Below are 22,899 nucleotides of genomic sequence, written 5' to 3'. Positions count from 1 at the left end.
CAGTGCCACCAGCGCTCGGTGCATCCCTGCTCCCCTGCCCTCACTGCAGAGCTGCGGGTTGGGGCTCGCCCACCCTGGCGCCCCCCCCCCCGGGCGAGGGACAGAGACCCCGCAACAGAGCCCGGGGGCCATCAGCACCCTGTAACGGGGGCGGGCGGGGGGGGGCAGCTCACAACGGGCTCCCTGATGTCCCCGAGCCCTGCCGCGGCGGGGCTGGGGACAGTGACACCCCCCCCACACACACAGAGACCCATGCTGGGGAACCCAGGGCTGGGGAAGGCTTGGACCCCTCCCCGCCACGAGCCGGGGCCACGAGCGAGCACCCGGCGTGGCCCTTTGCGGCCGGGGGGACCCAAGGGACCTGGACGCCCCAAAACCGGGGTGTGCGGTGCGTCCCCCCCCAGCTCCCGGGCCATCCCCGTGGTGCCTGACCTGCCCTCCCTCACCCTCCCTGCCTGCGAGTGCGGGTTGGGGCGTGGGTGGGAAGGGAAGGGAAGGAAATACCTTTCCCCAGTTTCGCCGGCCCCTGCGGCTGTGGGGAGAGGCTGGGACGGACTGGGAAGCACTGGGGGGCTGCTGGTCCCCGCACCGCCGCAGGGTGGGCCCCGAAAAACGTCCTGCGCCCTCGCCGCTGGCGGGGACAGCCCGGTGGGGTCACGGCTTGGGGTCCCCTCTTCCTCCCCCAGCACCCCCGCGGTGGGGTGACGGCCCTTGCGCCCACCCCGGGCGTGCTGGGGGGTTGGGGTGCCCACCCGGTTTGGGACGTGGGCGCAGCGGCCTCCGGCTGAGTGCCCCGGCTTGTCCGGATCCGCCTCCGCCCTCACCTCGCCCCCACGCTCGCCCCAAAAAAATAAAATATCCTTCACCCCCTCCCGGGAGCCGCCCTGCTACGCCGGGGCTGAGCTCACCCACCGGCCCCGGCCGCGGAGGGTGTCAGGGAGCGGGGTGTCCCACCCCCAGCACCTCCTGTGGGGGCTCCCAGCCCCCCCACCTGGCCCCCAAAGGATGTTTCTGATCCCAAAAACCTCTCCGCAGGACCCCTCTGCTGATGCGCCAAGGACGCACCGTGGCAGCCCTGGCTGGGGACATTCCGGCCCCCCCCCCCCCCCAAAACCCTGCTGCTCCTAGCGAGGTGGAAAATTACCCCCCCCTCCCCCAAACCCCCCCCAAAAAAGGACTTTTTCCCCAGAGCTGGCGGCAGGGAGGCGAAGCCGACGCCGGCCTCCATGGCGGGTTTGGCATCCGTCGGGATTAAAGACCTCGCTTCGGGCCCGCCGGCACCCCGCAGCGCCCCAAAGCCGGGGGGCCGGGGCAGGGCTGGGGGGGGTGGGGGGGTGCTCCCCATTCCTGAGCTGGCAAACCCCACCTTAATCACCGGCTGCAGCCCGGCACGGCCAGCGACACCAAAAATTGCCGGCACGTGGGCCAACCCCTGTGGTCAAGGGTGTCACCCCAAAGCAGCTGCCCCCCCCCCTCCAAATCCCAGCGGCTGCTTGGAGGGAAGGCTTTCCCCAAAACGGGGAGAAAAACTCCTTTCTTGTCATTCTTTGTGTTTTATTCGTCTGTGGGTGTCTGATATTCCTTGGGGGGGTGTTTGGGGCTGCTCAGCCCCGGCCCCCCCCCCCCCCCCCCCCCTTCCACCCCCCGGCTGCGGTGCTAATTGCATGTGTGGAATTTAATTAAATATTGAAATAAATCTGCAAACAGCCGGGGGGACACGGCGCCTCGCGACAGGGAACGCTGGAGTTGGGGTGGCCCCGGGAGGGACCCCCCCGCTCTCCTGGGGGGGCTTCCAAGCAGGGACTGGGATTCCCTCTGCCTTGGGCACCACAGAGCTGGGGGGGGGGGGGGCACTCCAGGAAGGGTGGGACCCCCAGGGGTGCCCCATACCCCCCATAACACCCTGGGGTTGCCCTGTGACCCCCAACTATCCTTCTGGGGTGCCCTCACACCTCCACAGTTGCCCCCCTTCCCCCAGGATGTCCCCCCCCCCATTCCCCCACAGAGATGCCCACCTAATCCCCTTCTCCTCCCCCCTTCCCCTGCGTTGCCCCCCCATAAACCACACGGGATTCCCCAGACCCCCCTCCATTCCTCCCCCCCAAGTGCCTGCATTTCCCCCACCCCACCCCGGGGTGCCCCCCCATAATCCATCCTGGATTTCCCCAGAACCCCCATTCCCCCCCTCCCACTGCCCCTACTCCCCACCTTGGGACACCCAATCCCCCCCCGCCATCCCCCCCCCCCCCCCGCACACCCCGGGGTGCCCCCGTGGGATTGCCCGGACTCCCCATTCCCCCTCGCCCCACCCCGGGGTGCCCCCACAGAACCCACCCGGGATTCCCCCGACCCCCCATTCCTCCCCCCCACCCCCCAGTGCCCCCATTCCCCCCCTGGGACACCGAATTCCCACCCCCCCCCAACCCAGGCTGACTCCCATAACCTATCCGTGATTCCCCAGACCCTCCATTGCCCCCCCCCACCGGGTTTCCCCCCCATAACCCACTGGGGACTCCCCAGACCCCCCATTCCCCCCCCTCCCAGTGCCCCCATTCCCCTCCCTGGGACACTCAATCCCCCCCCTCCCATTCCCCCCCACACCACCACGCGGTGCCCCCGCGGGATTCCTCAGACCCCCCATTCCCCCCCTCCTAGTCCCCCTATTCCCCCGCTGGGACACCCAGTCCCCCCCCCCCATTCCCCCCACACACACACTCCGGGGTGCCCCCACGGGATTCCCCAGACCCCCCATTCCCCCCCTCCCAGTGCCCCCATTCCCCCCTGGGACACCCAATCCCCCCCCTCCCATTCCCCCCACCACCACCACGCGGTGCCCCCGCGGGATTCCCCAGACCCCCCATTCCCCCCCTCCTAGTCCCCCTATTCCCCCCCTGGGACACCCAATCCCCCCCCCGCATTCTCCCCCCCCATTCCCCCCCCCCCACACTCCGGGGTGCTCTCGTGGGAATCCCCAGACCCCCCATTCCCCACCTCCTCGTCCCCCTATTCCCACCCGGGACACCCAATCCCCCCCCCATTCCCCCCACACACACACTCCGGGGTGCCCCCGTGGGAATCCCCAGACCCCCCATTCCCCCCCTCCTAGTCCCCCTATTCCCCCCCCGGGACACCCAATCCCCCCCCGCATTCCCCCCCCCCATTCCCCCCCACACACACACTCCGGGGTGCTCTCGTGGGAATTCCCCACATCCTCGTCCCCCTATTCCCACCCGGGACACCCAATCCCCCCCCATTCCCCCCACCACCACCACGCGGTGCCCCCGCGGGATTCCTCAGACCCCCCATTCCCCCCCTCCTAGTCCCCCTATTCCCCCGCTGGGACACCCAGTCCCCCCCCCCCATTCCCCCCACACACACACTCCGGGGTGCCCCCACGGGATTCCCCAGACCCCCCATTCCCCCCCTCCCAGTGCCCCCATTCCCTCCCCTGGGACACCCAATCCCCCCCCCCCCCCCATTCCCCGGAGCGGCGCACCTGCCGCGAGGGGGGGGGTGGGGTGGGGTGGGGTGGGGTGGCTCCGCCCCCCACCCCTCCCGCCTCACCCCCACGGGTGGCGGTGGGGAGGCGTGGCCTCGGGGGGTGGGTGGGCGTGGCCCGCGCGCGCCCCGCATATGCATGTATGCAGATGAGCAGGTGCGGGCAGAGCGCGGCGCGGCGGGGCCATGGCGGCGCCGCGCTCCTTCAGCGCCGCCGAGGTGCGGGCGCGCTGCGAGCGGGGCGCCTGCCTGGTGCGGTGCCGCCGCCGCCTCTACGACCTCAGCGGCTTCGTCCGGCTGCACCCGGGCGGCGAGCAGCTCCTCCGCCGCCGGGCCGGCACCGACGTGAGCGCCGCGCTCGACGGGCCGCCCCACCGGCACTCCGCCAACGCCCGCCGCTGGCTGGAGCAGTACTACGTGGGGGAGATGGAGCCCGGCGACGAGCAGGTACCGCGCCCCTCCCCTCTCCTCTCCCGGTGGAGGGGTCCCTGGGGTGGCCCCCCCGGGGGTCCGGAGTCCTTAGGGTGGTCCCCCCGGGGGTCCGGAGTCTTTAGGGTGGTCCCCCCGGGGGTCCGGAGTCTTTAGGGTGGTCCCCCCGGGGGTCCGGAGTCTTCAGGGTGGCCCCCTCGGGGGTCCGGAGTCTTTAGGGTGGCCCCCCCCAGGGGTCCGGAGTCCTTAGGGTGGCCCCCCCGGGGGTCCGGAGTCCTTAGGGTGGCCCCCCCGGGGGTCCGGAGTCCTTAGGGTGGCCCCCCCCGGGGGTCCGGAGTCTTCAGGGTGGCCCCCCCGGGGGTCCGGAGTCTTCAGGGTGGCCCCCTCGGGGGTCCGGAGTCCTTAGGGTGGCCCCCCCGGGGGTCCGGAGTCTTCAGGGTGGCCCCCCCGGGGGTCCGGAGTCTTCAGGGTGGCCCCCTCGGGGGTCCGGAGTCCTTAGGGTGGCCCCCCCCGGGGGTCCGGAGTCTTTAGGGTGGTCCCCCCCGGGTCCGGGCTGCGCGGGGTCTGTAGAACCACCTCAAGTCCAGGGTGCGGGGCGTCTGCGCTGTGCGAGGTCTGTAGGGCACCCCGGGTCTGGGCTGCGTGGGATCTGAGCCACGCAGGGTCTATAGGGCACCCCGGGTCTGAGCCATACTGGAGCTGAGCTGTACAAGGTCTATAGGGCACCCCGGGTCTCAGCTGTGGAGGATCTAAGCCACACCAGGTCTATAGGGCACCCTGGGTCTGAGCCATACTGGGGTTGAGCCTTACAGGGTCTATAGGGCACCCTGGGTCTAGGCTGCATGGGATGTGAGCCACACAGGGTCTATAGGGCGCACCGGACCTGAGCCATACAGGGGTTGAGCTGCTCGGGGTCTGAGCCATACAGGGTCTATAGGGCAGCCCAGGTCTGAGCCATACTGGGGTTGAGCTATACAGGGTCTGTAGGGCACCCTGGGTCTGGGCTGTGGCGGATCTGAGCCACACAGGGTCTACAGGGCGCTCTGGATCGGAGCTGCGCAGGGTCTATAGGATACCCTGTGTCTGAGCCATACGGGGTCTATAGGGCAACGTGGGTCTGAGCCATACAGGGTCTGAGCCATATAGGGTCTATAGGGCACCCTGGGTCTGGGCTGCTCAGGGTCTGAGCCATACAGAGCACACAGAGGCTGTATAGGGTCTGGGGTGTATGGGGCACTGGAATCTTTGGGGTGAATGTAGCATATAGAGCACCCAGGTCCGGGTGTGAGCTGTACGGGACGTGGTGTGTGTAGGGTCTGAGCTGCACGGGACGCTCAGGGTCCGGGCTGTGCCGGGGCCGGGGCGTGAGGGGTGGGTGGGGGTGTTTGAGGTTCCCTCGGTCCTGCGGGGATGGTGCCTGTGGGGCCCTGGGCACATGGGGGAGGTCGGTGGGGCTGTCAGAGTCTGTGGGGCTGGGGTCTGTGGGGCCTGAGGCACAGAAGATAACAAGGCACGTGGGGTCCCAGGAGGTGAGCCAGCGTGACGTGGAGGTGTTGGTGCCTTCGGAGGGGTGTCGGAGATGGGGACACGCAGATCGGTGTCGGTTTTAGCGGGGCCATGGGGCACGGGGTGGGCGATGGGGCCGGGCAATCGGGGCTTCCCGGTGACGATCGGCTGCCGCCGGGGAGAGGAGCCCGGCCACCTCCCAAACTATCCGGGCGTGGGGTGGCCGTGACTCAGCGCCGTCCCCGTCACACCAGCCCCACGCTCGGCCGCTGCCCGGGCGGAAGGGAAAGTGCCCCGGGGAGCTTCCAGAAGTTCCAGTGCCCCGATTGCCGGCCCCCACCGGCACGCCGCGGGCAGGACGCCCGAGCAGCGGGGGCCAACCCCGGCCCCTTTGCCAGCCCGGCGGCCGCTTTCCCCTCCAGACATCCCAGCAAGGTCGGTGACCGGTCGGTCCCTCCGCGCTGGTTGTTTGCTCTTGCTGGTTCTCCCCCCCCCCCCCCCGTGGCACAGCCTCGGCCCCGATCGGCGGCAGTGCCACAGACGGGGCTTTGTTCGGCCTCGGTGCGGTGCCTGCTCGTTTCCCCCGGATCCCGGCGATGGCACCTCCTCTGTTGGGACACTCGTTGCCACCGCCTCCTCGCCGGCACGACGAGCCTGACGGGTTGGGGCAAAGGAAGGTACCAGACAAACGAGTTCTCGTGCCCGCAGCCCGCACCAAGGGGAATTGCCACCGTCCCAGTGCAAATACACGGCGTGATAACGCCGGGGCGCAGCGGGATCAGACGCTACCTGGCACCAGATAAACCGTCCCGGGTTGTAACGTGGGGGGGGGGAGGGAAAAAAGCTGCCTGCCGCGCCGCGTCCGGCGTGCGCCCGACGTGTGAGCTGCTCTGCCGGAGTTGCCACCCCCCAAAAATCCCCTTTGCAAGGAGATGGCGGGGAGCCGACGCCCTTGGTGGTGCTTGGGTTCTTGACCTCGGCTGCTTTTGGGCAGGGGTACCCCAAGCAGCTCTTTGCAGGAGGTGTTGGGTGGCTCTGGTCCGGCTCCGGACCCCCCCCGGCTTTGCCGGTGCCTCTCCTCGCCCGTTGGGGATCCCAGGGCTGCACCCTCCCCGTGCCGAGGTTCCCCAGGCATCCACCATCCCCCTGCTTACACCCAGGGACTTCGAGGGGTTTGGGAAAGGGGGGAGAAAAAAAAAAAAAAAACAACTGTTAATGCAGGAGGGATGAAAAGCGAGATGAGAGCCGGCCTTCATCGCGCCGGCGTGCCTCTCCGCGCCCCTTCCTGCGGCTTGTGGGAGCTCGGCTCCATCCTCCGGCCGCAGATCCCTCTTCTGCGTCACCCAGCCCAGTTTGGCAAAGGACAAATTAACCCCCAAACTTTTTATCTATGCAAACAGAACGTATAGGGGAGATCAAAGCGAGAAGCAATAATTACCCAAATTAGACAGTGGATTTTAACAGCCTTGCTAGAGGGGAGACTGGATCATCTAATTACCCCTCCAATTTAAGCAATGAGAGACTTTCATCACAGCCTCTTTGGGGTACGTGACGTGGCGGTGAGTCACGGTAAATCCTCCGTCCCTCTCGGGGTTGGTGTCCTCCCCTTCCCCTCGCCCACATCGCCGCATGTCAGGCCTGCCCTGGCTCCCCGTCCCGGCCCGAGCTCGCTTGGACATAGGCGCTCGCACATTCCTTCGGGAGCGTCACAAGAAGCGGCGCTTTTTTTTGTTTGTTTGTTTTAATTATTATTATCATTAAAACAAGTTAAATTCCGACCCCCTTTGAACAGCGCTGCTGCACCCAGTGTTCCACAGGCCGGGGCGCAGCCTCGGGGGGCTGTGCCAGCCGCTGCCCGGGGACCGCGGTGCTGTCGGGGTGGCGATGCTGGGACCGTGCCGCCGCGGGGTGGGGACCTCGCTTGGGCTCCCCGTGCCTCGCGGGGTGTCCTCCTGCTGCGTGCCTGAGCCTGGCCCCCGGCGGACATCGGCAAATCCAGCCGTTGAGGAGCTCGGGGAAGGCGCCGGGAGGCACGGCAGGGCTCCGGCAGGGTTTGACTCGCTGGGGAAACGGGCGCGGGAGGAAAAACCCGCGTCCGGGCAGCATCGCCCTGCTTGGGCCAGGGGAAGGTTTCCAGCTCCTCCTGCTGCCTGCGGCACGCCGGACCCCGCGCTGGGCCATCCCTCCCGCCCGTACCTGCTCGCATCGCGGCTGGATTTGGGTTTTCCTTTGAACGCCGTGAGCCCTGACGCGGGCAGCGCCGCGATGGCGTAGCCGGTGCTCCCCAGCCGGCGCCGAGCTCCCCGCCTGACCCGCGCGGGGCGGTGGGATGCTGGGGGGGGGGGGGGGGGGCGATGCCGGGTCACCGCGCCGCGCCCCGGGGCGTTTGGTTTGGCCCCGTTGCCACCCGGCAGGAGAGCCGGCACCTTGCCGGGGCGGCGGTGCAGGAAGGCGGCGCTTTGTTGGTGTTAACTTTCCCTTCGTTACATCAGGCCTCTTGCGCGTCTTCCCCGGCAGGACCTGTTTGCCTGGGGAGGACTCGGATGCATCGGCATCACCCAGGCAGAGCCTGGCGCTCGCAAAGACCCCTTCAGCCTCCTTCAAACCCAGCTTTTATGAGGAGGAGGAGGAGGAGGAGGACGGGTGGAAGCCCCGGCACCGGTCTGGGTGCCACTGGGGCTCAGTCCCCGTGGGCCTCCTGCGTGCTCGGGACAGGCAGGAGCGAGCCGGGGCACGCAGGCATGGCTCGCACCCCAGTTGCGCCACGGCTGCCGGTCCTTTTGGTGCCAGCCCCGGGGTGAACAAGAGGAGAGCCTTCCTCCTGCTCCTCGGCCGAGGAAGAGGAGGAGGAGGTGACTCAGGGGAGGCTGGGCGCTGGAAGGGAGCTGCCGTAGCACGCAGGGTGGTGGCATCTCACCGGTGACACCCAGCCTGGGTGCTGCCGGGTGAGGTGGGGTCCCAGCCCCCCGCCCGCCTCCTCGAGCTGGGAGGATGGGGAAGCCTCTGGCCACGACGTGATGCTGGGGTGGGCAGAGGAGCTGGGGGCACGTGGACATTTCGGAAAGGGGAGGAGAGGTGCCGGGGTGTTGCGTCAGCCCGGCTTTCTTAAGCATCCTTCCTGCCGCTGGCCAGGCTGAGGTGCAAGCAGTGAGGTGGAGAGCACGGGCTCGTTTCTCGGAGCGGGTGGAGAAGCCGTGTCTCTGCCTCTCTTAAAGCCAAGTCTTCTCCGAAAGCAGCCGTGGGGAGGAGGCAAAATCATACCTTGCCCGTCCTCGTCTGGATTTCAAGGCATCCCACCTCCCCCAGGGTTTCGGGCTGGCTGGCTGAAGGACTGAGCGTGCAAAGCCGAAAATAGCGGTGGGGATGCTCGCGGAGGGAGGCGTGTGGCCCACAGCACCAGCTGGCGCCGGCTCCCTGCCTGCGGTGAAGCCGATGGCTGCTCAAGTCCAGCCCAGCTGGAAATATCCCCCCTCCCCGTCCTGCCCTGCCCGCTGCCCTGGGGCGAGGGGCTGCCTCGGGCTGGGCAGCGCAGCTCCCCTTCTAGTGGGATGAGGCTTGAAATCCAGCTAGCCCGGGGAAAGGGGTGGGAGCCCGGCGGGCAAGGAGTGCCTGCTGCCAGCAAACAGCGCCCGGGCCCTGCCTCGGCGTCACCAGCACGACACGGAGTAAAGTCCTGTCCACCCCGGCGAGGTGACGCTGGTCCTCCCGCATCCCAGCTCCTCCCGCGGCTGTCGGGGTGCGGAGTGGTTGTTCCCACCGGGGCCGCGACGCCCTGGCATCCCCCTCGGAGCAGCGGGAAGAGCATCCCTGGAGGAGCCCCCGCTCGTGCCGGGGCTGCCGGGAGAAAAACCTTTGCTCGCTGCAAAGCGGCGCGGTCGGGAACGCCGGCGGGCATTGCTGTGCCGGGGCTGCCGGGCCCTGCTGCCGCCGCCGGGTTAATGGGTAACTCAAGGTGACAAAGCGGGAGAAAAGGCATGTTCGGCACGTCCTGCCCGCGGAGCCGTCGGGGGGCACGGCCGGCTCGGGGTTTGCACGGACACGCTGCGGCCTCGCCAAGCCCCGCCACGGGCGGCAGGGCCGGCGCCGGAGCTGGCAGGGCCACGGGCAGGAGGCCGGTGCTGGCAGCCGGCGACGCGTCGGCTTCCAGTGCATCAGACGGGGCAGGTTTCTCCTGTTTCTCAGCCAGCCCTGGCGGCGGGACCGCAGCCCGGGCTTCATCCTGCCGCACCGGCACGTCCCCCCGGGTCTCGGCGTGCCCTCGCCAGCCAAAACCACCCCCCACCCCACCTTGCGTGGCCTGTGGCGAAGGTGCCCAGCCCGGCGCTGCCCTGCAAAGGGCACTTTGGCTTTTTTTTCCCCCGGGGCGAACGCTGCGTTTTTGTTTTTTTTTTTTTTTTGCCCAGAGCCAGGACGGTGGCACCGGCCGTGCCAGGCTCCCCAGCGCTGGCAGCCCAGTTTCCTCGGGGACCAAAACGCCGAGCTGGGCTTTTGCTGGAGAGCAGCGGGGTGGGGAGGAGGAAGCCCCACTGGTGTCGGCGCTGGGAGCACTAACCCAGTGATGCCCCCGGCTCAGGTTGGGGAGCACTGGCCAAAAGCAGGCTGGGGGGGGGATGTTTCCAAAAAGACGCGAGCGCGCGATGCTCGGTGCACGGTTCGAAGGGCAGCGGCCGCATCCCTCAGGAACCTGCTCTGCAGGAACTGGCTGGCTTAAATTCATCAGATTTTTTTCCCTTATTTATTTAGCAGGCAGGCGCGAGCTTGCTCTGCTCGTGCCCCTGGGTGGCACAGCCACCACCGTCCCCAACCACATCCACCACCAGTGCTTCACTGAGTTTTCCTTCTCTTTCTAGAGCCTCCCCGAGCCGGTGGATGAGAAGGTGGTGGATGAGAAGGTGGTGGATGAGAAGGTGGTGGATGCTGCAGCCCAGAGCCCCAAGCGGATGGATCCCCGCTGTAAAACAGTGGACGTGGAGACGGTGAGAGCCGGGGCTGCCTCCGGTGGGGTTTGCCCGAGTGCTCCCGGGGGAGATGAGGTCTCTTCCCCACCTGAGCGCCGGCTTTCCGCTGACCCCCCGGGATGGGAGGGATGCCGGGAGGGAGCCAACCTGGCTGCTCCCACCCTTTCTCCCGGAGCAGATGGCATCTCTCGGGCTTTGTTGCTCATGCGTGGCCGCCCCGGGAGGCTCCTGCAGCAGTGTCGTGGGGGGGGGGTGGCTTTCTCTGACAGTGGCTCTGCCCTTCGAGCAGGACCTGCTGCCAGGCTGCACCTTGCTTGCTTTATTTTACTTTTTGCTTGCTTGCTTGCTTGACTTTTTTTTCATTTTTTCCTCTTGACTGAGCACTGATAACAAGCACTAAGGGATGCTCCGGCCCAGGCCGGGCAATGCCCGTGGTTCGGGGTGCTCCTTGCCCTGCCAGCTCCCCTCTGAGGATGCCACGGGAGCGGGGGCTTGTCCCCAAGGTGCTTTCATAAGGCCCTACCTTCCACAGCCCCATTTGACCGCCATGCCTCGCGCAGCCCCAGCTCATCGGCGAGCGTGCTTTTATCTTGCCAAAGGATTTTTTTTTTTTTTTTCCGGAGCAAGAGAACGCCTTTCCTAACATTTTGCTGCTGACTGCCTTTAAAACCAAATCTGCCATCCCAAAGTGACCTTTTTGCTCTGACTTTTCCCCTATCTCCCTGACGCAGGGTGTCTCCATCCCCGATGGAGAGCTGCCAGGCCCGGGGGCTCGGCCGGGCGAGCGCGGTTTCTGTCTCGGGGCAGAGGTGGGACTGAGAAAAACCACCTTATCGGGCCGGGCCGGCAGAAGACGCGTCTGGGGATGCTGAGCAGTGCTGCCGGTTGGGTTTCTATTTTCATCCCGCGCAGACACGCGCACCGGCACAGGTCCCTTCTTGCTCTTGCAGCCGCCTTGAACGCGGCCCCGTGCCGGAGCAGCGACCGGCATTCGCGTCCCCACCCTGCATCCCTGCTCCCCATCCCTTTCTGCTTCGCTCCTCGCTGCCGGGACGCTCGAACGGCGCCGGCCGCCCCGGCTCGTCCTCTCCGCGAGGAGAAAAGCCCTGGGCCGGGGCAATGCCGTGGGGACGGGCTCCGTGTCCTACCCACGGCTCGCTGGCGTGGCTGGCGAGCGGGGAGCACGGCTGCTCACTATCTAATCTCGCCGGCTTCTGGAAGGAAGGGGGGGGGGGGGGGGAAGAGCCTCAGTTATCAGGGGCCTGACGCTGAGCCAGGTCCGGGAACGGCCGCTTTCACCTTGAACCGCCGGCAGGTAGCCGGTGGCACGGGGGCCAGCTCAGCCCCACGGCCGTGGGTCGGTGGGGCTGATGCTCGTCCGGCTCTGCCCCGCACCCGTGCTTGCGGGGAGCTCGGGGCTGCTTGGAGCGAAAAAGCTTGTGGGGCACAGGAAGGGGTTTGCAGCCTGCAATCCCGCAGCTGCCGACCCCAGCACCGGGGTGGTGTGGGGGTACAACCGCTGTCCTCTCCCCCAGGACCTGGTGGACTGGCAGAAGCCCTTGCTGTGGCAAGTGGGCTACCTGGGGGAGAAGTACGACGAGTGGGTGCACCAGCCCGTGGATCGACCCATCCGCCTCTTCCACTCGGATTTCCTCGAGTCCCTCTCCAAGACGGCGTGGTGAGCCCCCGGGGGGGGGTCTGCGCCGTGCCCCGGCCAGTGCCTCCATGGGGTGGGGATGGGGGGGGGGGACAGGCATCTCGCCACCCCCTGCTCCCTCTGACATCTCCCTCAACCCCGTAGGTACGTGGTGTTCATCGTCTGGGCTCCCGTGGTGCTTTATCTCAGCTGGGTCAGCTACACCTCCCTCGCCCAGGGCAACACCAGGCTCTTCTCCTCCTTCACCACAGGTAATGAGCACGGCGAAACCTTTGGTCTCGGCTCGCTGCCCCCCACCCAGCTCCGAATCCAGGGGCAGGACAGCCAACGGGCCATGGGGGAGACCTCCGCATCCCTTCCCCACCCCTCCTTCTGTGCACGCTCACCACGACCCCCATGCCCGGGGCAGCCCCTGTCCCCACGGCCACCTGCACGAACCCGCCTGCGCCGCTTTAAAGCCTGAGCTCCCCCCACCTCCATCCCCTCCTCGTGGTTCGGTCCACGGGGGATCGGTGGAGGCTCGGAGCCTGCTCCCCCCCACTGCGTCCCTTCCCTCCATCCCCAAACCCGAGCCCTGCCGCTGCCCCCCCCCGGCCCCGCTGCCGCCCACCCCGGGCCGCGGCTGGATGCCGGCGTGGCGGGCGAACAAACCCGGCTCTCAGTGCCGCCGGGCTCGCACAGTGCGGGGCTTGTTCGCCCGAACCGCCTGCGCTTGAATCTCCCACTGTCTGCTCCCTCGGGAATAACAAGCGTGGCCGGGGCAAGCTGACTTCTTTGTTGTGACTTTTTTTTTTTTTTTTTTTTTCCCCCTCTGGGCTCCCTATTTTTTATTTTTTTTTTTTTGCAAGGTGCCACCCGGTGCCAGCTGTCCCTGGCTGCGGGGTGGAGCGCCCACTGCACCGGCACCCCTCCTGCTTCTTGCGGCATTTGGCACCTTGCTGCCAAGGGGGGTATTTTAATTTTTTTTTTTTTTTTTTTTTTTCCCCCAAAATGAACAGGTTTTGGGAGCGGGGGGGGTGGATCTGAATTCTGCTAGCGTGGCCGCAGCGCTGGCAGCCAGCCCTGAAAGGAGGAGGTGGCTGAAAAATGCTCTGCGGGGGAAAATGCCCAACAAACCTATTCTTTTACCCCCAAAATAAAAAAAAAAAAACAAAAAAAAACAACACCAACCCCAGCAGCACATTTTAACTGTCACGAGGGCTGCCTGGGCAGATATGGTCCCTCCTGCTTTGTTCTGGTGGGCGAATCTCAGTAAGGACGGGGCTGTCCCTGGAGGGGCCGTTGGCATCTGGGGTGCAGGGGACCCCCCCCTCGCAGGCTCCTTGCGTCAGCGAGAAGCCGACTGTTTCCATAAAGGGTGTAAATTGATGGGAATGGAAGGAAAATGTGGCTTGGAAAGGTAGCTCCCTGGGGAAGCTTTGGGGTGAGATGGGGGGGAGAGCCGAGCTCGAGGATGGCGATGGATTAGAGCACCCGCACGTCGCCTGCCCTGCTGACCGCTGCACGTCTCGTTGTGTAGAGTACTCCATCCCCGTCCACAAATACTACTTCCCCTTCATCTTCCTCCTGGGGATGTTCCTGTGGTCCTTGCTAGAGTACCTCATCCATCGCTTTGTCTTCCACATGAAGCCACCCGCTAGTAACTACTATCTCATCACCCTGCATTTCTTGCTGCATGGGCAGCATCACAAGGTGAGTCGCAGCTCACGCCTCCGCCGGCGCCCGTGGGAGCGGTGGCCTTTGCTCAGGCGGAGCCTGTTTGTGCGCGTTCGACGTGACTCTGTGGCATCTTCGCCCCAAGCTGGGGCCCTTGCCTCATACCGGCGCGGGCTGCAAGACGGGCTCGGAGGAGCTGGAGTTAAATCTGCAAGCTCCGGCATGGGCGAGGGGGAAGACCGAAAAAGCTGTGGGCTCCCTCTAGCTTCGCTGGAGGAAATGTCCCCGTGGAGTTCGGGGACCCGCCAGCCGAAGCCACGGGCCACCTCGGCGTGGGCGAGGGGCCGCTCTCGCCGCCAGGTCCACCTTTTGGGGAGGGTTTCTGGGGGGGCCGCTCTGGTTGTTGGCTTTTCCCGAGCGGGTGTCCGCATCGGTAGGGATGTGCTGGGGATGTGGGGCGAGCGAGGAGCTGCCTGTCCCACCGTCCTTCTCCTCTTCCAGTCTCCCTTCGACAGCTCCCGCCTGGTCTTCCCTCCCGTGCCGGCCTCGCTGGTGATCGCCTTCTTCTACGGCGTCCTGCGGCTCCTGCTGCCCGAGGTGCTGGGGCTCTCGGTGTTCGTCGGGGGGCTCTGCGGCTACGTCGTCTATGACATGATGCACTATTACCTCCACTACGGCTCGCCGAAAAAAGGCACCTACCTGTACGGGCTGAAGGCTTATCACGTCAAGCACCATTTTGAACACCAAAAATCAGGTAGCGCCGTGTTCCCTGCACCGTGCCGGCGGGGACGAGGGCAGCAGGGGCCCGGTCTGCCTGCCCGTGATGCCCTGAAAATTTTGGCATTTGGGCCGGGGAAAACCCAAGTGCCGCTGGGGGATGCGGCGTACGAGGTGCTGCAGCCCCGTGGGGGCACGTTCCTCAGCCCCTGGGTTGAGGAGGGGGAGCGGGCACGGCGCGGGGGCGAAGGCGGCAGTGCCACCCCGGGGGATGCCGGGGCGGAGGCAGAGCCCCCCCTCCCCAACGACACCCCGGGATGTGGGTGTCCCCGCCCCGGGGCAGCGTCTCCTCCCGCCGGGGAGGTGTTGGCGGGCGCAGGGTGAGGCCCCAGGCTTCCCCGGGTCCGCCCCACGCCTTCCCCAGCGCGGCACTTGCTCAATCCGCCCTTTGCCCGGTTTCCTAGGAGAAAACGCCCCGTCCAGATAAGCTATCATCCGCGGGGCTGGTGGCGTGGCACGGCAAGCTCCTTCTGCTCCCTTTGCTCTTCCTCCTCACCTTGCCTTCCTCCCTCCCTCCCTCCCCAAATCGCAGGCGCTCCTCCCTCCCGGCCGTCGTCACCTTTGCACCCAGGCGGGTGACGTCCCGTCCCCGCCACCACGTGCCCCTGGTGGCGGCCGCTCCCGGTCCCGCCGGTTTCGGCGACGGCGGCACCGGCTCGGTTACCGTGGAACGAGCTGCGCCCCGTCCCCGACGGCACCCTGGGGGTGGGGACGCCGGGGTGGGGGGGGGCTGAGCGCTCTCTCTCCTGCCCGCAGGCTTCGGCATCAGCACCCGCTTCTGGGATCACCCCTTCCGGACGCTCATCCCCGAGGAAACCTTCGAGAAAGAGGACTGAGGGGTCCCGGTGCGGCGCCCGGCTGCCGGCCCCGTCCCTCCCCAGCCCTCCGCGAGGCCGGCTGGCCCCTGAACCTCCCCCCCCCCCTTTTTCCCAGGGGGGCTGTGCCACCGTGGTGGCCCCGGGCTGGAGCGGGCCCGTGGTGCGCTGCGCTCCTGCCAAGGGGGACGGGGCGGGGTGGTGGGGGGGGATGCGGGGAAAGGGGAGGAGGAGGTTGAGGGGCTCCCTGGGGGGGGCTCCTGCCCCTTCCTCGCCGCCCTCCCACTCCAGGCTATGGATGTGAGGGCAGGTTTGCTGCCTGAGAGATGAAGTGCCTGATGCCACCCTCCCTCCTCCGTCCTGGCACCTTGCCGGAGCCCCCCCACCCCCCACCCCGCCAAGCCCCTGGCCCTCCTGGGGCGCCCCCTCCCCGGGGCATCCAACACGCTGCAGTTAACCCCATCACCTAACGCAGGCCGAGGGGCTGCCGTATCCCGGCTCCTGCTCCCGGCCCGATCCCAGCCCAGGGTTTTCCCAGCCTGCAGCCCTTGGCGTGGGGATCCCGCGGGTCTGGATTTTGCCATTTTCTAACCCGTGCGCCCCTATCTCCCTGCCAGATTTACCAAGTTCATGGTTTTTGTAGACATTGGCTACTTGAAACTCAAACTTCAATGAACAGAATTGCTACGAGATGCCTTTTTTTTGCTGATCCTGTGATTGTTTTTTTGTTTTGTTTCTTTTTTTTTTTTTTTTCTAATGTTTACTGCAGATATTTAAAGGTTTGGAATAAAGTTATACATAAAACTGTAGACACTACAATTGTAAATAAACTGTATATTTTGAAAAATAAAGCCTTTTAAAGAGGGTCTGGCAAATGTATCCCTTGGGGCCGTTCCCACGCTCTCCCACCCTCGGCGCATCCCTTCCCTCGATACCTTGTGGTCGCCTTTCTCGGCTCCCCACGCTGACGAAAGCTGTGCTGTCGACGCTGGCGCAGGAGCTGCTTTTTTTCAGGGGAGAACCGCAGCAAACCTGTGTGACCCCGGGGCTCTCGGTAAGCGGAAGCTGGCCGAAGCCGCCTGCTCACTTCTCCGAAGTTGGGCAACGGCATCGTCTGTCCCCTCGTGCTTCCCAAAAATCAGCCTGGCCCTCTGACGAAGCCACCTGCCAAGCTTCCTCGGCTCCCGGCAGTGAGCAAGCGCTGTTTCCAGCACTGGTGCCCCCAGCCTGCTCCCTTTGATGCTGGGGGGTCCTGAGGCTGCAGGGATGGGGAGAGGAGCGGAAGGTCCTAAAGGACCGGCATCGCTCGTGCGGGACGGGTGCGCTTTGGAGGGTCCTGCTGCCCCATGTGGTGCTGAGCTGATGCCGAGGGTCCCCTGGGCAAACCTCCCTGCAGCTGGGGGCACAGCAGAAGGGGTTGGGACGCTCGCAAGGGTTAATACAGGGAGGGGGGAACAGCCTCCCTTATCCCCTTCTTCCCAAAGCGCTTCCAGCGGGCAAATCCTTCTTCCAGCACAGGGGGACCCAGCCCGCCCGGCCCCTTCCTCTACCACCCCGAGCGGCTTTCTGAGAACGGGAAGCCGGGGCGACGTAGGAAGCTGCGGTGGGTGACACAACGCCCCATCCGCTGCCCGTGGGGGCAGTGCCAGGGAAAGCACCCTATAAATTCGCCCTCGGCCTGCCGTGCCTCCCCAGTCGGCGGAGGCAGCCGAGGCGGAGGTGAGCGAAGCAGGGCCGGGTCAACCCAGCTGATTTCTCCTAGCAAGCGGGCGAGCTTCTTCCTCGGGGGCCGTGCTGGAGAGAGCCTGAAGGGGAAGGGAGAGTGACTGCAGCTTGTTTCTGGGTGCGTTTCTGTCTCGTTTGCAGCTGGCAGAGCCCAGCACCCCTCTTTTAGCGCTGCGGGTGGCTGCTGCTAATTTCCCTGCGACAGGGGCAGTTTTCTGTCCCCGCTGCCTGGATGCCGGGTGGGGAGCAGGGGCTGCCCCTGCGGGGAGGCTGAGCACATAGAAAGAGTTTGATTTAAAATTTTAAGCAGACGGTACAGGGCTACGAGGAGAAAATACGGAGAAGCTGGGGACGCTGGGGCTGTGAAGGTGCAAAAGCTTTTCTTAGATGGAGAGGCGTTGGCTAGAAATGAAAACGGATCTCGATGGTTAAAGATGTAGGCTCTGTGGGCAGGACCCCAGGGTGGCGCAGGGCCGGCGCCGGCGAGCACTGCCCGGGGGATGCTGACCCTGCTCGTCTGGGTGTAAGCTCTCTGGGTATGGCCAACACCAAATTAATTTTCATAAATCAAGCCAAAACACCTCTTGCTAATGCGGAGCGAGATGTGCCAGTCCTGCTGCTACCAATGTCTCTGTGCGTGCCCGTGCTGGTCTGCACGAGCGGCCGCGGTGCCAGGCGAAGCAGAGGAAGCGAAAGAGATAGAAGGGGCTGTAGGAGAGTTGGAGGGTGGTGTGCCCTGTTAAAGCTGTTCCTTAGGGCGGCAGGAGTGGAAGAGCCGCATCCAGCTGATCTCCAAGCAGTGCCCGAGGCTCATCTCCACCAAACGCCGCCAGCCCCCATCCTCCGCGGCCAAGCCCCTTGTTGCCAACATGGACATCGTGGAGAGGGTCTTCTCCCTGTCCCAGGCCATCCACGCCCAACTCGAGCAGGTGAAGTGCTGTAAGCACCAGTGCCAGCGCCTCGTGGAGCGCATCCAGATCCTGCTGGAGCCCGTGAGGATCCTCAAGGCTCAGCCGCCACAGCACATCTCCCACCAAGAAGAGGAACTGTTGAAGAAGCTGCTCCGAGCACTGGGGGAAGCCCAGAAACTGGTGATGAAATACAGCCAGACAAGCTGGATCCATAAGTTCCTGAGAGCCCGCAGCACCGGCGAGGAGTTCGCCTGGGTGAACGAGAGCCTGGAGGACATTGCCCAGGGGCTCTCGCTCCTGATGCAGGCGGAGCAGAAGCAGGCTTTCCTGGAGGCTTTCCAGACAAAGACATGTCGCAGGCAGGATGCTGAGGACCTGAGGGACGACACAGCTTTCTTGGACCAGGTGATTGCAAGTAAGTATGCATTTGGCAAAACCTCTTTCCCTGAGATCAGCAGTTGTCACCTCTCCCCAGCTGCTGCCCAGCTTTGGCTTGATGGCCGTGGGCAAGGAGAGTCAAAGGGACATTTAAACCATGAGAAAAACTGACTGCGTCAGTCCTGCACGTTCATCCAGCGGCCCCACCCCTGCACGTTTCTCTCCCCAGGCACTGAGGAGCCTCAAGACGCAGCCGGGGAAATCTACATCGACAGGCAGTGCATGGAGAGCAAAGTAGACTGGATGCAAAGCGAGCTGAACAAAATCGTGCACGTGATGGAGTGTAAGTCAGCGTTGCACCTCCAGGCACCCCGTGCACTGCGTCCTTTCCCCTCAAGCCCTGTCTAACGCGCCCCTCGTTCCCTCCTGGTGCACGGCGGGAGCAGGCTTGAAGAAAGTCAATGTTGGTAAAAGAGAAGACATCACTGAGATCGAGCGGGACCACCTCACCTTCTACAGCCACCTGCAGGACACTGAGAGTTACGACCTCTACGAGGGCGAGTACCTCAAGTACCCCGTCGCCATCAAAACCTTCAAGAGGCCGCTGACCACCGACCCGGCGTGAGTTGTCCTGGGTGGGAGCGACACGGGGCAGCCGGGACAGGGGGGTGGCACCGCGCCGTGTCCCAGGGGTCTCACCACGCTGTCCCTTTCTGCAGGAAGGTGAGAGACATCTTCGAGAAGGAGGTTCAAACCCTGAAGAAGTTTGAGTCTCCAAACATCCTGCGCATGTACGGGATCTGCATTGAGGAGACAGGTAGAGGGTCTCACATTCATGTCGCTCTTTCCCATCCCTGCCTGTCCCCAGAGCTAGCTGGTGGCAGGCGGTTTGTCGTGGTCCCCTCCCAGGAGGTGGCACAAGGCAGGATGCTCAAGGTTTCGCCTTGCAGATGGGAGCCCCTGCTTCTCCATCGTCATGGAGTACTGTAAGCACGGGACGCTGCGGGATGTGCTGACCAAGCAGCGGCACCTCTCCTGGGAGGTCCGCATCCGGATGGCCCTGGGGGCTGCCAGAGGCCTTTACAGGTGAGCTCCCACGTCAATCGGTGGGTAAATCCACCTGGGGATCCACGGGCCACGCTCAGCTGCCTGGGATCTCTCCATCAGCAGTGGTATCCTGTTGAGACACTGTTTCCACCACCCTGGGACGCTGGGGTGGGAGGCTGGTGAAAAGGTAGACGGTGGGTTTGGGTGCACTGGTGGCCAACTCCCTTGGTCGCTGGCCCCTACGTTTTGCTTCGGGCCTGCAAAGGCCTGGAAGGGAGAAACCCCCTTCCCCACCCCCACAGGGCAGTTTCAGCTTCAGGAGCATCCTACAGCACAGCCAGTTTCCTTATGGGTCCTGCTCATCTGCGAGGCTCGTTTTTTGGCCCACGGTGGCTCTTTCAGCACCTTCTGGAAAGATTGCTTTGACCGGGGTGGTCCACCAAGATAGGCAGAGAGCTGCTGGTTTCTCTGGGTGCACGTCAGTCCATCCCCTACGCAGCAGGAGAGAGCCCTGAGGTGAGGATGGGTCCATCATGGGTTACCCTTGGTTCTGTCCGGCTGCAGGTTGCACCAGACGGAGGAGAAGTCCCGACTCCACGGCTGCATCTGCAGTAGCAAGTTCCTGGTGGCCGGGGATTACTGTGTGAAGGTAAGGACCATGCTTGGAGAAGCTGTTGGGAGTTTTGCATGTTTTTGTGGATGTCTCCCCCCACCAACACCAAAGGGAATTACGATGGTCCAGAATAAAACCTGGGGTAGAGCCATCTACACCTCAGTTCGTCATTATCTCTGTTTTATCAGCAGCAGAGAGAGCATTTCTGAGCCATCCACCCCGGGATGAGCTGAAGCTAGGGCAATTCACTTGTTACCACCTGTGGTTTTGCTTGCAGAAGGAGCCACGTGCCAGGCCACACACATGGCTACATGCCAGCCTTTGCTGCCCAGGACACCTCGCTCTGTTTTCTCCATCTCAGGGCAGTTCCCCAGCCACGCCACAGGCCTCTGCAGACTGCGTTTCTACCATTTCTCCCTTTCCCTCCCTCGTTCTCTCAATCAGCTGTCGGGATTTGAGCTGTGTGAAACGGAGTCGTCCATCAAGAGGAAAGCCAAGAAGAACTGGAAACAAGTCTCTATGTTGGCTTACGTCTCCCCTGAGAACCTGAAAGACATCAACTACCCCTACAAGAGGGCCTGTGAAATATACAGGTGTGTCCGCCCCTCCTGGGAGAGATGCCCATCAGTGGGCAGATGTCTGGCAGAGTAGCTGCTGAGCTATGGAAGAAGGCCAGGTTTAATCAGACACATAAGCAGCTGTTTGCAGTTGGCATAGCCCAACAGCCCCCTCTATTAGAAGGGAGGACAACAGGGTGGGATGAACGCTGAGCCTCTTGTTTGTCCCCTTCCAGCTTCGGGATCGTGCTGTGGGAGATCGCGACCTCCAAAATCCCATTTGAAGGTGAGACAGGAGTATTCGGTCCCCTGAGCAAAAGCCACACAGCCCAGCGTGGCTGCTGTCAGGTGCTGGGGGCTCCCTGCTCCTTCCTGGAGCATCCCGCGGCATGCGAGTCGCAGCGGCAGTGCCCGCTGTGCTTGGCTCTGCAGAACAGCTTCATAGCCTCTCCGGGGACCCCGATTCCGTAAAGCATTTCAGCAACATACTTAAACCACAAACATGCAAGTAATTTTTGTCTCTATTTGATGTTCCTGTGCACTGAAGCATAAACACATCTCCTTGCTCCACTGGAGCCCGACAGCGTCACGCCAAATACTGGGGGGTTCATTGCAGACACAGTTTGGGTGGCTTCTCTGCTGGTTTCTCCATGCCACAGGGTGCAGGAGGGCTCTCGGCGTGCCTTTGCACTGGGTTTCCTGCCCAGCACCCTCCTGCAGCAGCAGAGCTCCACCCTGACACTCCTGTTTGCACACATGTTGTCTAGGCTGCACTCCTGAGGAGATCATGGAGAAAATCTGCAACCACCATTACCAGGATCCTGTTGGGGAAGATTGTCCTGAAGATCTGCGGAAAGTCATTGACCAGTGCCGGGCCTTTGATCCTTCCCAACGCCCTTCTGCTGAGGGTAAGTGTCCTGGACATCTGCTCCACAGGCCCTTTGTATCCCGCAATCAGCTGCTTCAGCAGTTTCAGGATCCCTCCTTGCCCTACCTTCATATGCTAACGAGTCCCCTCATACTCGACCTCTCTCTTCCTGTACTGTGATGGTTCATACAGTTCACATTTACCCATGCCATGACACTAATCACCAGGCTGTTCATTTGGCATAACATAAGAGTGGGCTTTTTCTCTCAGACAAGAACCGAACTGGGAGCAAGGGTGTGGGGGTTAATCCCCACTCAGGTCCTGCAGATCCCATAAGCTGGAGGAGCAGCCACCACATGGTGCAGGAACATTTATTGTCTTGGGCTTTGAGCAGTAAATTGCAATCTTGAGAACTGCTCTGCTACGGGGAAGATTTCACTGTCTCTTAAATCGGTCTGGATCTGATCTGATAAATAATTGGTCTGCATTAGATTTAACAGAAACAGCAGGAAAAGATAGAAGAACTTTTCTGGTGTGCTTGAAGGCACAGAGGTTGTACCCTTCCCCCAGTTCATCTCTCTAAGTGGAGAAAGCTTTCTTCCTTCAATCTCATCTGCTCCATCCATTCTATGGCACCAGTTTCCATACAAGAGATGTGGAAAACGTACATAAAAATATACTGTGTGCTGCACTTTCTGTGCCTCCCTCTCCCAAAGGTACCTCCCTCAGCAGCCCCTGCTGCAGGGAGTCGCCCCAGCTGAAGTGAAGACACCCAAAACATCATCAGAGAGGTTGGCAAAGCCACACGGAGGATACAGCTTGTCTTTATTACTCTAACCCAATGCCCAGCCACGCCTGTGTGGTGCTGAGCCAGAAGGACAACTTCTCGTGGCTGTTTACAAGCGTCTCTCCATATGCCCGGCTGCTTCTCTTTGGATTGTGCTCAGGCCTGTCCCCAGCTAATGGCTGCCCAGTCATGCTGGTCTGAGGAGAGAGCGACTCCATGTCCTGGCTGTTATCAGTGAGGGAAAGCTATCGTCTCATCAGGGGGGGGAAGAAAAAAAAAAAAAAAACAAAAAAACCCTACAACAAATATTCTGTTTTGATTAATGCCATCCTTGTGTTTTGCAGAGATTGTGGACTCACTGTCTGACCTGCAGAAGAGCAGAAACCAAGGAATTTAACTGTGGGGAACAGGGTCGGGTGACGAAAAGCAGCCAGGCGCCTCGGCAGCAAGCCAGGGGAAGGCGGCGGGCCTTCCTGCCACAGGCCAAAGCACACTGCTCACCCCTCTCCCCCATCCCGCAGAGACCGACCTGCGCCATACACGTTCCTGTACGTGGAGACCTTCCCCTCGCTGAGGGGCCGCACCGGGGTTCGCCTCAGGACGACACGCCACAGGCTCAACCCCCCCGAGACGCCACCCCCGGGGGACTCGAGGGGCGGCCGGCAGGAAGCTCCGCGGCCGGGGAGACCTGAGGGGAACCACACGATCATCTTCTCC

General features: G+C 63.7%; 2 protein-coding genes and 1 long non-coding RNA gene across 3 annotated transcripts; 2 read left to right on the top strand and 1 right to left on the bottom strand.

The window, feature by feature from the left end:
* The first annotated feature begins 3,647 nt into the window (after positions 1–3,647).
* On the top strand, positions 3,648–16,162 carry FA2H (fatty acid 2-hydroxylase). Its single transcript, XM_042797524.1, has 7 exons — positions 3,648–3,945; positions 10,284–10,409; positions 11,927–12,069; positions 12,193–12,299; positions 13,568–13,740; positions 14,206–14,458; positions 15,238–16,162. The coding sequence occupies exons 1-7, from the start codon at positions 3,685–3,687 to the stop codon at positions 15,315–15,317; spliced, it is 1,143 nt and encodes a 380-aa protein (XP_042653458.1). The 5' UTR covers positions 3,648–3,684; the 3' UTR covers positions 15,318–16,162.
* Positions 16,163–16,245: 83 nt separating this feature from the next.
* MLKL (mixed lineage kinase domain like pseudokinase) lies at positions 16,246–22,608 on the top strand. Its single transcript, XM_009969808.3, has 10 exons — positions 16,246–18,347; positions 18,540–18,653; positions 18,757–18,931; positions 19,030–19,127; positions 19,261–19,396; positions 19,922–20,006; positions 20,415–20,563; positions 20,764–20,813; positions 21,295–21,435; positions 22,527–22,608. The coding sequence occupies exons 1-10, from the start codon at positions 17,891–17,893 to the stop codon at positions 22,577–22,579; spliced, it is 1,458 nt and encodes a 485-aa protein (XP_009968110.3). The 5' UTR covers positions 16,246–17,890; the 3' UTR covers positions 22,580–22,608.
* LOC116960319 lies at positions 22,204–22,801 on the bottom strand. The gene is made up of 2 exons (XR_004406322.2): positions 22,712–22,801; positions 22,204–22,549 (listed from the first exon to the last, which is right to left on the bottom strand). It is a non-coding gene; the product is annotated as an uncharacterized LOC116960319 (long non-coding RNA).
* Positions 22,802–22,899: the final 98 nt, after the last annotated feature.

This window comes from Tyto alba, unplaced genomic scaffold (assembly GCF_018691265.1).
Source record: "Tyto alba isolate M040663 unplaced genomic scaffold, T.alba_DEE_v4.0 Super-Scaffold_26, whole genome shotgun sequence".
NCBI lineage: Eukaryota > Metazoa > Chordata > Aves > Strigiformes > Tytonidae > Tyto > Tyto alba.
The sequence above is the reverse complement of the archived record's forward strand: the minus strand, read 5'-3'. Positions and strand labels throughout refer to the sequence as shown.

Coding starts and splice junctions, on each gene's coding strand:
- MLKL (XM_009969808.3), top strand. CDS start 17,891: ATGGACATCGTGGAGAGGGTCTTCTCCCTGTCCCAGGCCATCCACGCC. Junction 18,348..18,539: donor CTTGGACCAGGTGATTGCAA/GTAAGTATGCAT, acceptor TTCTCTCCCCAG/GCACTGAGGAGCCTCAAGAC. Junction 18,932..19,029: donor CCGCTGACCACCGACCCGGC/GTGAGTTGTCCT, acceptor CCCTTTCTGCAG/GAAGGTGAGAGACATCTTCG.
- FA2H (XM_042797524.1), top strand. CDS start 3,685: ATGGCGGCGCCGCGCTCCTTCAGCGCCGCCGAGGTGCGGGCGCGCTGC. Junction 3,946..10,283: donor TGGAGCCCGGCGACGAGCAG/GTACCGCGCCCC, acceptor TTCTCTTTCTAG/AGCCTCCCCGAGCCGGTGGA. Junction 13,741..14,205: donor TGCATGGGCAGCATCACAAG/GTGAGTCGCAGC, acceptor CTCCTCTTCCAG/TCTCCCTTCGACAGCTCCCG.